This window comes from Mus caroli, chromosome 11, assembly GCF_900094665.2.
Source record: "Mus caroli chromosome 11, CAROLI_EIJ_v1.1, whole genome shotgun sequence".
Lineage (NCBI taxonomy): Eukaryota > Metazoa > Chordata > Mammalia > Rodentia > Muridae > Mus > Mus caroli.
In genome coordinates, this window is record NC_034580.1 from 45,756,580 (window position 1) to 45,772,960 (window position 16,381).

The 16,381-nt window shown below is 45.3% G+C and overlaps 1 protein-coding gene across 2 annotated transcripts in view; it reads right to left on the minus strand.

Annotated features, from left to right (window-relative positions):
* Positions 1 to 15,717, minus strand: part of Znf879 (zinc finger protein 879) — a 74,407-nt gene extending 58,690 nt beyond the window's left edge. The window contains exons 1-6 of one of the 2 annotated variants that reach the window (XM_029483372.1): positions 15,546 to 15,717; positions 14,548 to 14,676; positions 11,872 to 11,998; positions 11,375 to 11,467; positions 5,066 to 5,128; positions 448 to 1,720 (exon numbers count right to left, since the gene is read on the minus strand). In XM_029483372.1, coding sequence (XP_029339232.1) covers positions 448 to 1,720; positions 5,066 to 5,128; positions 11,375 to 11,467; positions 11,872 to 11,998; positions 14,548 to 14,580 — 1,589 coding nt within the window. In that variant the 5' untranslated portion in view covers positions 14,581 to 14,676; positions 15,546 to 15,717. Of the gene's footprint in view, positions 1 to 232; positions 1,721 to 5,065; positions 5,129 to 11,374; positions 11,468 to 11,871; positions 11,999 to 14,547; positions 14,677 to 15,545 lie in introns of those variants that run through there. The other variant, XM_029483371.1, reaches the window with a different exon arrangement.
* Positions 15,718 to 16,381: the final 664 nt, after the last annotated feature.

Here is a 16,381-nt window from a genome sequence, read left to right on the forward strand (position 1 = left end):
GGAGGCAGAGGCAGGCGGATTTCTGAGTTCGAGGCCAGCCTGGTCTACAGAGTGAGTTCCAGGACAGCCAGGGCTACACAGAGAAACCTTGTCTCAACAAACAAACAAACAAACAAACAAACAAACAAACAAAAAGAAACAAATTGTAAATTTGATAAACTGACATTTATGCTTTTAATGAACTTTCATTTTGGTTCTAATAGTCAGTAATTCAGGCCAATAAAAAGGCACTGCTATCCAACTGTGGCAGACTGAAGAGTAAGGTGTGTTCACCATTCATAAGATTCTCAAGACCCTTAGCATTATGCAACCTGGCTCCCAGTAACTACAACCATGATGATAAAAGACCTCAGTGTGATTAGGTACTCTCTTCTATTCAATAATTAACGACATCATCCCCTCAGCACTTATTAACTGGCTCCCTATCACTTTCCTCCAGTGTGATGCCTCTGGTGCTGAATGAGGTTTGCAGTCTGGTTGAAGGCTTTCCCGCATGTGTTACATTTGTACGGTTTCTCTCCCGTGTGAATCCTCTGGTGTTGAATGAGGTGTGTGCTTCGGATAAAAGCTTTCCCACAGGTTTTACATTTGTACGGTTTTTCTCTCGTGTGAATTCTCTTATGTTGGGTAAGGGCCGAATGGTCACTGAAGGCTTTCTCACATATGTTACACGTGTAAGGCTTTTCCCCGGTGTGAGTTCTCTGATGCTGTGCTAGGGCTGACTGGTCCCTGAAAGCCTTCTCACACAAGCCACATCTGTAAGGTTTCTCTCCAGTGTGAATTTTCCGATGGCGCGCAAAGGATGAGTTATCTCTGAATGCTTTGCCACATTCGATACATTGATAAGGTTTCTCCCCAGTGTGGATTCTCTGGTGCTCAGTAAGGGAAGAGTTCACCCTGAAGGCCTTGCCACACTCGTTGCATTCAAAGGGTTTCTCTCCAGTGTGGATCCTCTGATGCTGCAGGAAACTTGTACTCTGATTGAAGGCCTTGCCACACTCGTTACATTTATAGGGCTTCTTGCCGCTGTGGATGTGTTGGTGTTTGGTAAGATGTGCTCTGCAAACGAAAGCTTTGTCACAAAGGTGGCATTGGAAAGGTTTCTCTCCAGTGTGCATCCTATGATGGTGGGAAAGATGTATGTTCCGGATAAAGGCCTTTCCACAAACATTACATTCAAAGGGCTTTTCTCCGGTATGGATTTTCTGGTGGTAGGTAAGGGAAGAGCTCACTGAGAAGGCCTTGCCACAGTCCTTACACTGGTATGGTTTCTCGCCAGTGTGGACTCTTTGGTGATGGATGAGGTGTGTACTCTGGTGGAAGGCTTTCCCACATTCTCGGCACTCGTACCGCTTCTCTTTCATTGGTGATTTCTGACTTGGGTTGAGTTTTTCGGTATGACGTTTCTGATGCTTCTTAAGGGTGGAACTCTTAGAGAAGGCTTTCCCGCATTCGCTGCATTCAAAAGCTGTTTTGCTTGCTTGAGACCTCTGACTTTGAATGGGCGATGAGCCCTCTGCTCTGACGCTCTGCTCACCCAGTTTTGATGGAGTGTTCTGCTGGGTGAGGACCACTTGCTGCAACTTCACCTCCTGACCTTCCTGGCACTGCCAATCTAACAAGTTAGCACATGCTCTTTCCTTTGTTATCCATCGATCCGACTCTTTTTCAGGGATATCTGCCTTGAGGAATTTCTTACTCGTGGCCATTGTAATTTCCCCTGAAAGATATTGAAAACAGAAATGTCACTTTTACTCTGGTGAAATAGCTTGACGGAATAAATGAAAAGACATTAGCAATGCTAACAAAGAAATGGTAGCTAGAGACTTAAAGTGGTAATGTGAAGGGAAATAGCCAGAGAAATGACCGCAGGAGGATGGTAGAGGCTGAAGCTATGATGAGGCAGAAGTGTTGAGAGCCCAATTTCAGAAGACCTGGCTTGGAATTCTGAGAACAGTTACTTTGTCTGTGACTAAAGAGATTTTATCTGACTTTCAAAGCTCAAAAATATCCAATATAGACCACAAAAGCTGACTCATGCTTGTAATCCCAACATGTGAAAGGCTGAGGCAGAAGGACCACCATGAGTTTGAGGCTAACCTGGGTTAAAGAGTAAGTTTTGGGGGCCGAAGAGCTGGCTTAGTGGTTAAGAGCATTAGCTGCTCTTTTACAAGATTGAGGTTCAATTCCCAACACTCACACAGTGGCTAACATCTGTCTATTACTCCAGTTCCAGGGCATTCAATGCCCACTTCTGGCTTTGCATGCACCAAGTGTGCATGTGGTAGGTACATAGACATACACATAGGTGAACAAGCACACACTCGCACAGGCACACACACACACACACACACACACACACATGTGCACACACATACAAAAAATTAAATCTTTTAAGAAAGAGATTCTGTCTCAAAAATTATCTCTAGATGGAGAGGATCTAGGGGGAAGAAAGTAAAACCATGATCAAAATATATTGTATGAAAAAAATTAATCAAAAAAATGAATTGGAAATTTTGTTTTTGTTTTTGTTTTTTTTTTTGAGACTCAGTTGTGTCATGTGATGTTTTTCTGGAATCTGTCTTATGAGAGGATGTTTTTGCTGAAGCAGCCACGTGAGAGGATGTTCTGCTGAGAACAGACATGTGGTGTTTTTCTGGAAGCTGCCTGGAAAAAGGGCATGTGATGTTGTGCTGGAGCAGATGCTTGAGAGAAGATGTGGTGTTTGGAAAGGGTATGAATACAATCCACCAGACAGTGGATGGTGCTGTGTGCCATTGGTTCACCTTGCCACTCTGCTGACCAGTGTTTCTCATGACTTAGTAGCTCTCTACTATGCACCAAAGAACATCTAGTGATGTTCTGGTGGCTTCTTACCACTTTGATGGACTTGAGCCCATTGTCAGAGCCTCACATTTTCTTCTGGATCAAACTGCCGTTGCTGATTCATGAATGATGTTTGTGAGTGGATTGAGCTACTGCTGCTGACTTGTGTGAACTAAGCTGCTGATAACCTGACAATGCAGATTTGACTCACTCCAAAGGGTTCTTTCCAAACAGGTTTTCATCCTTCTTTGTTTTATTATCCTTTCCTTTCTACTGTCTCTGATAGGTGATGGACTAAAAGGGAGGATGTCATGTTTTATAAAAAGAAAGCCAAGATATGTTTTGTAGAGTGTGGTATGGTGAGGTGGGTGGGTTGCCTCGGCAGCCCATACTGAGGCATCCCTTCCCCGTGAGGTGCCAGTCATAAGATGGGTACAGTGTAGAATAGAGTTTATGTAGGGCATAGGAAGGGGAGTTGAGAAGGAAGTAGAGATAGAGAAAATGAGAGAGAGATAGAGAGGGGTGAGGGAGAAAGAGAGGAAGAAGAGGAAGTGGAGGAGGAGGAGGAAGAAGAAGAGGAGGTCGAAGAAGAGGAGGAGGAGGAAGAGAAGGAGGAGGAGGAGAAGGGGCCAGCCAGGAATACATGGAGAGTGGCAAGGGAGAGAGAGGGAGAAAGGGCTCAGGGAAAGAACAAATAATGGGGAAAAGCAAACAGGTACATTTTAAGGTTTAAATCATGAGCGTGGGAGATACACCCTTACTGTAACTGAACATGGTCAAATCTAAAGTCCATCTAGGCACATCAGAGAAGAATGACTGAAAGCCAAAGGACATATGGAAAGTGCCAGTACAGTTCCACTAAAAGTCTAAAGACTATAAATCAACGAGCTTACACAGGACGACTGTGGAAAAATCAAAAACAATCCAAGAGAAGGGAAGAAAGATAACAGGGGATTTAAAGTGGGTGAATGAACAGTAGGAACAGGAGTGCAGAGACCAACCCCACACAGAGTGCGTGTGGCTAATCTAAACAGACAGGGCCCAGCTACAGGCCATTAGCAAAGACATGGGAAAACACAGACACTGAAATAGTAAACATAAAAGAATAGAAAAGATTTAAAATTTAAAGGAAGATGGTGCTTATGATAGTATCAGACAAACCCCACAGCATTAGAGTAAATGGATTTCTGTCAAAGGGGTAACTCTCCTGGCACGTAACAGGAACATCTCCACCTATGTGTACAGGGAGAATGAACATCCAAACGTTCAAAGCCAATATCTGAGTGCTACATCTACTCCAGTAGTGACCCTTGTGACAGGCCGAAAAGCCTGGACTTGATCCCGAGGCGAAAAGTTCATGGAAACTTAGTCTCCTGGAACTGTGACATCCTGTAATAACGAATGCTCTAAATCTGTCCTTGCTTTAGTTGGTAAATGGATTGGTATGCTTTCCCTTAATATTGATTTATTATAAGTGCCTCTAAGGATTGATTTTGACATATAGCTAAGTCAGATTCCTCACCAGTCCTAGGCAGTCCTTGAGCCAACTATGGGCTTTGAATTCAGTAAGAATGTTGCCTATTCAGTGACATTCAGAATTGCCTCTAGTATTGTAAGAGAGATAGTGAAAGAAATCAGGCATTACTATCTACTACATAGAGTTAGAAATCTCAGGGCAAGTTTAGCAAAGTATACTTAGGATTTTCATTAGAGTCGGGTATGGCAGACTACATTACTTAGTAGAAAGTTCCCCCACACAATCACTTAGAATAATAGCCAAGTTACTCCCATATGCAGGAATTTACCATTATCTAGGAAGAAGGAAGGTTGTGGTCTAAGGAGGAACCAGAGTAGATACTTAGAACTATAGATGGCTGAGTTACACCCATACACAGGAATTTACAATGGCCTAGGGGGAAGGTAGACTATACAATGGACTAGAATTGGAACTATGGCAAGGGCTGACTTCTAAGACTAAGCTGACCTTAAGTAGGGCTGCTTTTGATCCCAGTTGTTAACATTGAATTTTATCCCAGTTGGTTCCTGCCAGTCCTTTGTAGGCATTCCTGTTTTGTGTCAGATACTTCCGATGTACCTTGCCTGCTGTGATACCCTACTCCTTTGTTTTCTGTATTATACAAAACTGATGCTCATTTTGAGACAAAATACATTCAGATTCAGCACACTTCCTTGTGTCCGTGTCTGTCTGTCACCCCCTTCTTGCCAACTCTTTGCCCACCTGTAACTGGAACCAGAGTTTCACACGTAGATCGAGGACCCAAGTGAGGTTCATCTGCGGCATCTGAGGAAGAGAAAGTGATGCATTTCTGCATTACTGACACATCAAAGGAGAAATCACGACACCAATTAGAAGTCTTCTGAACTGAATGGTGCTATAAATACAGATATAAACGAGATCACAGGACAGCTAAAGCCTTCAAATATAGTAGATATATAGATATTGACTATTAGTCTGAAGAGATTAGTAAAAGAGAAAACTAAATCCAACAAAGAGGGAAATAATACAGAAAACAAGGTACCAAGAGATTATAAAGCAAGAATTAAAAAACCCGATATGCCTTTAGCAAGACAAGTGAAGCATGAAAGACCCTGTTATCTATGCCAGTTTTCAGTAGTGTTCACGGGAGGTACTCTTTGTGTTTCTCTGGCTTAGAGTATATAGTGTCTCATGTGCTAAAGCGGCATCAGGGAAGATTGCATAACGACTTGTAAGATAATGAGACAGTATGGCAATAACAATGGCTAGACTCACACTCCAAGGAGTTTGCTGTTTTAATAGACTGGCTGGAGTGCTCCCTGGGTGCTCCCTGGCATCTTTCCACCGCTGCCCTCCAATGCTAGGGTTATAGATGTGTGCTGCCATGTCCAGCTTTACCTAAGAAGTACAGATCTGAGGTCTTCATGTTTGTGCAGCAAGAATTTGCACTCTGAGCCTCTCATCCCCAAGTCTTAATCTTATGTGATGGTTTGACAAGGAGTGGCCACCCCCCATAGACTCACGTGTTTGAATGCTAGGCCCACAGGGAGTGGCACTATTAGAAGGTGTGGCCTTGTTGGAGTAGGTGTGGATTTGTTGGAGGAAGTGTGTCTCTGTGGGAGCAGGCTTTGATGTTTCCTATGCTCAAGCCATGCCCAGTGTGGCACGCAGTTAACGTCTGCTGCCTGTGGATCTAGATGTAGAACTCTGATCCTCCAGCACTGTGAGTGCCTGCATGCCACCAGGCTTCCTGCCATGAAGATAATGGACTAAACCTCTGAAACTGTAAGCCAACTCCAAATTAAATGTTTTCCTTTATAAGAATTGCTGTGGTCACGTAGCAATGAAACCCCAACTAAAAAACCTTATTAATTTGAAGTCCCAGTAGAATGAGCTATTGGCAAAAGGGCTTGGTTGGAGGAAGCATGTTCCTGGGAGTTTGTCTTTGAAAGGTGCATCTTGTTCCTGATCCCTTCTTGTTTTGTCTCTTAGCTTCCAGGCCACCATGAAAGCAGGGGCTCTCCTCCCCTACCTCCTATGGTGTTTCTGTCTTGCTGTAGGGCCAAAAGCAATGGAGTCAGCTCACCATGGACTGCAGACTCTAAAACTGAGCCTGAATAAGTCTTACCTCCTTCTGAACCACACCTCTCGGGTATCTTGCCACAGCAAGAAAATGTGATTCAGAAAAGAAACCCAGGACATTTGGCAGAAAACAAACCTAGTGGGCTAAAGAGATGGGTCCACATCCAGGGGACCTAAGTTTTGTTTCTAGTAGCCTTGATGATGGTGGTGGCGACAGCGGTAGGGGTTGTGTGTGTTGGGGTGACTTACAACTGCTTGTTAACTCTAGCTTCAAGGGAATCTGACGCCCTCTTTTGGTCGCTGGGAGCACTGCACACACATACGCAATCTGCCCTCCACCCCAAACACTATGCACAATTAAAATAATGTAAAACAAAGCCAGGCGTGGTGGCACATATTATTATTGGAGGAAGAGACAGGGACAGGAGTTCAAGGCTAGCATCATCTACAGAGAAAGTTCCAGGACAGCCAGGCTACATAGATAAACCCTGTCTTAAAAAAACAAACTATTACCACCACTATTAATCATCATCATCACAATAATAATAACAACAATGATAATAATAAATATTTAATACCGAGCTAGAGGCTTTCTGGTATACTAGGAGGAAGAGTGGTGAGAAGCCACACTGGACTCCATTTCTTATTCTCATATCTTAAGCTGGGTGGTAGGATATGAGTACTGCGTCTTTACCACTGTTTGAACTCCTTAGGACTGGGTACACAGCTTAGTGACAGAGTGCTTACCCAGCATGCATGAGGCTCTGGGTTCAATTTCCAATACTGGAGAGTAAAAGTAAGACTTTTTTTCAGGCAAAGGAACACATAATTTTAGCACATAAAACTTCAAAAATTATGTTATTTTTATAGTCAGTGTACAATATTCAAAATGAATATATTTTAAGGATTAAAAAAAAAGAAATGATAGTGCTAAGTGAAAAAATAAAATTGCAACGTGGAAGACCAATATATCAGCTCTAGAAAATTCCCCAGTAAATTTAAGACAAAAAAATGCAACAAAGAGGGAGGAGAAGAGGATATAATACACAATTAAAATGATAAATGGGGGTAGGGATGGTGGCTCAGTATGTAAGAGTGATTGCTGTAGATGTTTGTGAACCCAAGTTCAGATTCCTAGCCCCATGTAAAAGCTGAGTGTGGCCACAGCTGCCGAGACTCCAGCACTGAGGAGGAAGGGGAGAGGGACAGGAAAATCACTGGGGCTTGCTGGCCACCTGCATAGCTGAAAAACAGCAGGCTTGGGTTCAGTGAGGAAGTCTATCTCAAGGCAATAAGACATCCTCCAGCCTCTGTAGACGTGTGCACTTGCACACACACACATACATTCACAGACCAAGAAAGAGAGTAGGAAGCTAAAAAGTATGAGATGCAGAGACCTAACGGATGAATACAGGAAGAGGAGGGTATAAAAGTGACCAGCAGCGACTTGAGATGGGAAGTCTGGTCATTATCCATTGGATTCTGCCTGATTAAAAGTGATATGGGACGCATCAGCTTTGGGCTCAGTTGGCTCTGTGCTAATTCCAACCTTCCATCCAAGAGCCGCACCAGTGCAAATTCATTGTCTTCACTGGGTAGCTGCAGAGGGCACCCATTATTCTTGCTCTGTGGGACATTAGGGGTTAAACGTGTCAGCAAGCATAAATGTCTCTCGCCCAGACCACCCTGTGTGTCACTTCATTGCCAGCTCTCTCTGTCAGCTCATGGCCCAGAGGACAGAAAATGTAAAACGCAAAGCCATCTAGCATGATGTTTTTCTTTCTGTGAGTAAAAATAACTGTCTAAGAATGAGTGCTGGCAAGGAGTTGGGCACAGAGAAAGCCTTATTGGCTGCTGCTGGGAGCGCAAAGCACAGCCTTGTGGAAATCAGTGAGGATCTCTCAAAAAAATTAAATATAGAATTACCATATGACAGCGCTATCTCATGCCTGAACAGATCCCCTAGCCCTCTGCGTCCTGCCATAGCCCATCTGTGTTTACTGGTGCTTAATTTGCAATAGTAAGAAAATGGAACCGGTCGAGATGTCCGTTCATAGGTAATGATAATGAAAACGTGGGAAATACACAGAGTGAATGTTATGAAACCATGCAAGTTTCAGCAAAATGGAAGGTGTAGTGGGATGGCCTAGTGCTCCTTGTATTCTAACGCTAGTTTGGGTGTCCCCAAGAGTAGTTGCCCTAGAGAGAGGAAGACACTGAGTGGCCTTGCCCGCAGTTAATTGTGGTTGGTAAATAAAGTTGCCAACCGCTGGGTAGAAGAGACATAGGTGGAGGTTTAGGTTTCCTGGGCTTGGGACAACGAAGAGGAGGATACAGGAAAGGGAGGAGGAGAAGCCGCCATGGGTTAGCTGAGGAGAAGCCGCCATGGGTTAGCTGAGGAGAAGCCACCATGGGTTAGCTGAGGAGAAGCCNCCATGGGTTAGCTGAGGAGAAGCCACCATGGGTTAGCTGAGGAGAAGCCGCCAAGGGTTAGCTGAGCCATCAAAACATGGCCGTGCGGGCTGGCCAATTGAGTTAAGAGCAGTCCAAATGGAATATAGTTAATAGTAAGTAATATCTCGGGGTTCTTGATAGGAAAGTAGATGCTAATAGCATGGAGGGTAAGCAGCTGCCCAGCTATTGTGCTGTTTAGGGTTTGTCATAGGTATAAAGGTGATGTGTGTGTATTCTATCTGGGAACTCAATAACTAAAGGTGGGGTAGGAGCTCTGAGCTCAGGATATTAAATACTTTTTACTACAAGAAGAAGAGGGAAAGTATTATATAAGTGGAGGCAACCCAGACTCAGAAAAATTACAGAGCAGTGGTGGTACAAACCTTAAATTCCAGTACTTAGGAGGAGGCTGAGGCAGGCCAGTCTCTGAGTTTGAGGCCAACCTGGTCTACAGAGTTCCAGGACAGCCTGGGCTGCAAAGAGAAACCCTGTCTTGAAAGATCAACTAACCAACCACGCAATGTTACATGCTCTCGCCCATTACGTCCCAGATTGTCACGTTTCTTTGTGTTGTATGTGAGTGCTGGTATAGGCTATGAATAAGCAAGAAGGGAGACCACAAGAGGGTGAAAGATGGCTGAGAAGGAGCGGGCAAGAGGACATAATGCAATATAAACGTGAAAGAGAGGTGGGAGTGGGGAGGTGGGTATGGGGCGATCAGACGGGTGGAGGAGAAGAACATGGGAATCAACAAAACAAATCTTGTTTGAAAATACTGTAGTGAAACCTAGTGCTGTGTGTGCTAATTAAAACCAACGGTCTATGCTAAGCCAAGAGTAAGAGGCACCATGATGAGAAAATGCTAATCTGAAAGATCTGAGCAGCCCTTGACTGAAATGCCTAGGAACCGTGTGCACTTGCATAATGCCATGTTTTCAGGATGGGACCCAAGATTAAATATGACTCACCCCTTATGATTGTGTATATCTTATTCACAAACCAAAGGTAATTAATTATATAGGAGAGTTTCAGTGTCTGAATTTTGGTTGTGACCTGTCACCTGAAGTCAGGTGTGGTGGTCTGTCAGTACTTAAAACGTTGGAGATTTTGGGCTGGTAAGATAGCTCAGTGAGTTATGGCATTTGGTTGTCAAAGATCAAATCTACAGAATATTCTATAGGAGTGAGTTAAAGGTTTTCTTTATTTCCCTGTACTGGGGACTGAACCTAGGACACCAAGCAAGCTCTACCACTGAGCTTCATCAGTGGTAAGTTAAATACTTTTGTAAATAACTGAAATTTTGAGTTATAGTTAAATTCCATCAAACATTGAGTCCTAGACATTTGAGGTGGTTAGATGTTAACTATAAAATAGAAACCTTTGCCAAATTTCACTAGATTACAGTGGAAAAAAAATAGTAAGAGGTCTTAACAGATACTTTACAGGTCAAGTATGGTGGCATATCCCCATCTTTGAGTCAGAAGCCCCAGGGGATACCACAGGACAAGCAACAGCCACTGAGCTGTCACGTTCTCCCCATTTCCAGGCAGCAAGTCTCACTAGCAGGCACACGCTGCTCTACGTGTGAGCAGTGCAGCAAAGAATATGATAATCCTGGCCCTTCTGGCACCTGTAACAAGGACCGAGCCTGGCACAGGAGGACAGTTAAACTTGGGTGACTATACCTCCATGTGGCTAAAGAACAAGGATGGGAGGACATGGATGTTTGCTTCACTAGAAAGAAAGGAACTTCAGCAAGTGCAGAACTGTTTCCAGAACACCAGAGAGGCCCCTCAAGATGGGTATGTGCAGAACATCAGAGAGGCCCCTCAATGGGGACGTGCAGGCAGCTCCTGTGTGTTGGATTTAGAATAGGCCACTCCAACACAGGAGTGCGGCAAGCAGACTGCTAATTTTCTGCGGGGCAGATATTTTTAAAGATTTGTTTATTTATTTTATGTATGGGAGTACACAGCCATTCCTTCAGACACACCAGAAGAGAGCATCAGATCCCATTACAGATGGTTGTGAGCCACCATGTCCTTGCTGGGAAATGAACTCAGGACCTCTGGGAGTGCAGTCAGTGCTCTTAACTGCAAAACCATCTCTCCAGGACCTAGACTGCTAATTTTTAAAAATTCATTTTTATTTATATATATGAACATGTGTGCAGTGTGCCTGTGGAAGCCAAATGAGGATGCAGGATCCCCTGGAGATGGAGTCACAGACAATTCTGAGCTGCCTGATGTGGGACCTAGGCACGGAAGCTGGATCCTTTGGAAGAGGGTGAGTGTTCTTAACAGTGGAGCCACCTCTCCGGCCACAGACCACTAATTTATGGGAAACAAGGAAAGAAGGAAGGGCTCAGACATGGACAGACTTCCATACAGAATGCCAGTTTGGATATGCTTGCTGGGACCATGTGACCCAGGCATGCCACATTTGCTGAGACTTCATGCAACTGCACCCACCAACTGGGCTCCTTCCAATGTCTCCCACATGCATGGCCCTTACCCAGAACAAAGCCCTCAGGAGCCTCCTCTGACACACATTCTTCCACTTCCTCCAGGGGAAAGAACATATCTGGTCGGGATCCTAAGAGACCTGCTAGTGAAGGAGAAAGAAAACCATGACGTAATCTGTTCATCCTGTGATAAAAGTCATTGTAAAGATAAGAGCTGGTCCCCAGAATATTCTAGAAATGGGGATTAGAGAGGTAGCATAGCGTGTTTGCAAGGGACAAGACGGCTTGGGACCTGACACAGAGAGCCTGTTCCCACACCCCTTTCACTTGTGACACATCTCCAAACTTCAACACAGCTCTGGGGACACCAAGGGAATAGATATACATTAGGAGTGAAGGCAGGATCATGAGCGAGCCCAATTCCAACCTAACCTGTTGTTCAGGGGCCCCAATCAGTCCTGGAAAGGTGACGCTGAGCCCCATGCTGTCCAGCTTACCTCAGGGACCCCAGCAAGTCCCCCACAGGTGACACTGAGCCCCAGCTTACCCAGTGAGACCAGGTTACTGTAGTTCTCTAGCATCACATCCCGATACAAGGCCCTCTGGGCAGAGCTCAGCCGACCCCACTCCTCCTGGGTGAAAAGCACGGCCACATCCTTGAAGGTCACCAAGTCCTGTGACACAGAACACTTCCTTACCAACCTGGGCATACCACAGAAAAGCTCAGGCTGGCTGTCTCCACAGCTCTCTTGGATCATCTTACAGGTCTCCTGCAGGAGGCTGGTGTTCAGGGACAAGCTACATGTCCTCAGCATCTCCTAGTGGCTGAGCCTTGTGCTGCAGACAAACTTTGTCTCCAACTTTGGCACCAATTGTAGAGAAGTCGTTATTAAAGACTGTGCAGTTGTTCACTGGGCCCACATCTCCCAGTCTCTCCACAGCCCTAATGTAGCTGTGTAACGTCTCAGCCCAACACATATTGCTATGTTCTTACTCATGGTGGTGTAGATAAACAAAGGGCACTGGCAGAAGTGTAAAAGCATACAGCACACAATACTGTACAGGGCTAACACTTTATAATGACAGCAAACCATACTGATACACCTAATGTCCTCTTTTTAAATCATTATTTTAGCATACACTCCCATACACTCAAGTAATCTTTCCTGTGGAATATTATGTCACGTTTCACCAGCAGCAGCCTCACCTGTTTTGTGTTTCTGCATCCCTGGATTAATTAGGAGGCCAGGCTGAATGGCTCACCCAGACTATCTGGTTTTCAGAAATGCCCTCTGTGTGTTCACATGAACACCAAACAGCTCCATGACGCACTTCTCAGAATGGGCAGAGTCCTTCTATGGCATATGCTCACTGTTTTCAGTAAGCTTTCCTTCTCATCTGCTCACCCAAACACACGTGTGAATGTACACACACACACGCACGCGCACACACACTATGGAAATAATCCTTCTGTATTGTGACACCATCTATGTCTTCTTTGATTACAACTCATCCCTTCCTTGGAAATTCTGACCAAGGACAGAAAGAGTCTCTCTAAGAAACCTGGAATATAGCATGGAAAACAGCACCTTGCACAGTGTGGTCTTCTGAGCTAAGAAGCCAGGGAGGTAGTGTGCACTGAAGAAGGTCCAAATAATGGAAGTCCAGAAAAGAAAGCAAAGGATCTAAGTGGAGGGACTCTAAGCATATTCTAGACTCCATTTCCATAGCCAAAGTCTGTTGTATCTCTGTAATGTGTTTCTGATAAATGCCTGCTTTAGCTTAAGATAGCTTAGTTAAGTTTGTTACATGTACCCAAACCCTTGGTGCACAGCAAGGAGCCAAGAAACACTTGCTGGAGGTGAAGCCATGAGTAGATTTACTAAGAACCATTGCTCATCTCTGGTTTCTGACACAGCTAATGAAGCTGATACATTGTCTATCCCTAAGCGCTTCTGCCTGATGGCAGCCAAATTACAGCAGCATGCGAACAACACAATAGTGTTTAACTGCCATGCCTGATATAGCTTATCCCTCCAAGGTCCAAGTGCCTGTGTGAATGTGTTGGGAAGTGGGACACCTTGAAGAGGTGGGGCTTATATGGGGCATGAGTAGTCTCCTGGAGCTCCATTCCCTAAAGGGTTCAATGCACATCTTGTAGGATTGGGAGGAATGGGGCAGGTCTCTCTGGATTGCAGTGGCTATTAAGAGCAGCACATTGTTATAAAGTGAATTTAGCACCTTGGACCTCTCTCATTTCCTCTCACCATGCAAAACTCCCCACACCTTTCTCGGTCCTGTCATGTGGTGCCATCGGCTACATATGATGCAGCCTAGAGCCCTTGCAACCTGGGGCTGCCCAATCTTGAACTTTCAACCTCTAAATAAAGCTCTTTGATTACCAAACTCAAGAAGAGAATGAGCAGTCAGCAAGCTGGAACTGGTTGGTGGTTCTTCCAGCTTCTGACCTCCCATAAATCCCTGTCCCAGATAGTTAAAGACTTAAAAGAAAAGGAATTAGAACAGGTTTTACCTAAAGAGACTGGTACCACTCAGAATGCCTTTTAGATCTGAGCTCTTTGTAGACAGGCTCTCCATGTAGCCCAGGTTAGCCTCAATTTTCAATCTTGCTGCAGTCTGCCAAGTATTATGAATTCGGTGTAAGCCACCATACCCAGCTTTGTGTGTGTATATGTGCCAGCTTTGTGAGAGTGTGTGTGTGGTGCTGGAGACTGAACTTAGAACCCTATGCATGCCAACCAAGTATTCTACCACAAAACTAGCCCCCTAGCCTATAGAAGTAGAGTTCTTCAATTATTTTTGTACCACTTATATATTCTTCTTAAACAAAAGTTACACGTTATCTTTAAAAGACATCAATAACTACGTGGCGTCTAGGACACCCCATGTTCACGGGAAACATTTCAAATTCCTTCTTTTAGATCCTATGTCAGTTCCTGCCTTTACCATTTTGGACCACCATCTTACTGGCTAACACAAGTAGAAAGGTTTTCATTTTATACTAACCTAGAATCCTGCCCAGATGTGCCACTTTCATGCCTTACAGAAAGCTCTAAAGCTCACTAGGAGGAGATGTGTGGTGGGAGGGAGCAGCTGGGGTCTTTAGGGACGGCTGGAAAGGAAGCTTCTGGTTAGAGCAATGAATGAAGTCAAGGACACAACTGGGGGTACAGAGGGACAACACTGGACAGTGGTGACTCACCTGGACCAGGACCGGGAACTGGCTGACAGCCATTTCTTTTCTCTGGTGAGCTGAGGAGCATTGAGCAGGGAGGAGGCAGGGGAGGAGGTTACAACTGCGGGGGTTCTCTGGCTAGACGCATCTGTACTCCTGTGATGAGAGGGCCGGGTCAAAGCTCACAGGGATGTGCCTCACCATTCACATCCTGGCTCACTTTGTGTTTGCTCCCAGTTCATACTCCCTCTAAAGGTAGCTGTCCTCACCCAATCTGTAAAGTGACTTCTCCCCATGCCAGTTCTCCTTCGCATCTTTCCTGTAGTCAGATCCTGCATGCCTTCCCGTTTTGTGTGGCTTTGGCTTTTCCCTGCAGAAAGCTTGCGGGGGCCCAGTTCTCAAACTCTACCCATTCTCTGTCCCTTCCCCTGCAGCTATGCTTTGGCGTCTTAAGACAGCCTTTCCTCCTGGGACAGCTCTATCCCAACTAGAAGGAAGGAGGAGGCAAAGAGGTGACTTTCTCCTGAAAGGGAAGGGGAGTTAAACAGGCCAGATCTCTCTCTCTCACTCTCTCTCTCTCTCTCTCTCTCTCTCTCTCTCTCTGTGGGGGGGGGGGGGGGGGGCTGTTTCGGATGGGATAGTGTGGGGGGCGGGTTTCCGGGAGAAGAAATCATTCACATAAGTCACCCTCCACAGTTTCGTCAAGTGCAGGGGCTGCAGTGAAGGTGTCCCTTTCTCAAGTTCCTCAGAGAGAACTTGGAGCCACGCCGGGAATATAACCAGCATCTGTATGCAACTGTATTTCTGAGTTTGCTGCAAGATGAGCTACCAACCCTTCTCAACGTGCAATCAGGTTCGGATCCCTTAGCTCGACTACAAAACAGTTCTGCTGGTCCTTTCCATGTGTGGAATCAAATTTCAGTACATGCACTGCAAAGTTAAGGACATGGGATCCACGCCATCTAAAACGGACCACAATCCACCCTTAGTCTAGGTACCCTCCGTTCTCAACTCCCAGACCTGACCTTCAGTCTCTGGACACTGCAGATCACCGTGGGGCTTCCCTTAGAAGCTTGTCCACTGCGGAGCATAGCCTCGACAGAGTAGTCAGGACACAATGAGCAGGAGCCTGCTCCTTGACGCGGAGCCGCGCCTGCGCGTTTGTCCAGGAGCCGGGAAACCTAATTCCCACAAATCTCTCTGCTGCAGCGCTTAGATTTTTGGACTCCTTTTCTCAGAGGGAGACCAGGAGCAAAAAGCGATAAAGCGCGCCTGCGCCTAGTCACTTTGTGGCCGAAACTACAATTCCCAGAAGGCTCTGCGGTGCATTAGCCTATCGCTGGGCAGACAAGTGGTCTAGTCTTGTGGAGACCAGCAGTGAAGAAAGGTCCAGGATGCTGTTATCAAGGTAACTAGACTCTAGGATCTGCAAGCAAAGCCAGAGAACATCCAGAAACGTCGTAATAGCGCCTAACGACAGAGAAAGGTCTTGAAAGACAGTATCAAGCTCTCAACAAGTGCTACAGCCTTTGTTGGAGCTGGACTGGAGAGGCATGGTAGACCTTGAGTGCAGTGAGGGTTTGAGTAGCAGGATTACAGGGAGGGGGAGGTGCGGGGGGGGGACGGGGAGGACGACGGCGCTGGAAGTCTCTGCAGAGTAAACAAGTGTCTCTGGGAGCACGGGATAGTATATAGAGAAGTTTGGATTTACTTCTGATGACTGTATTTTGCTGGGGCCTGTGAGTATTGAGTGATGTACCAGAATCTTTCCCTGAAGATGTCTAGTTGCCTTTGGATATGTACTAAGTATTCATGGAGGAACTTTCTTATTGGGAGAAAAGTGAGACAAATTTAATTAAAA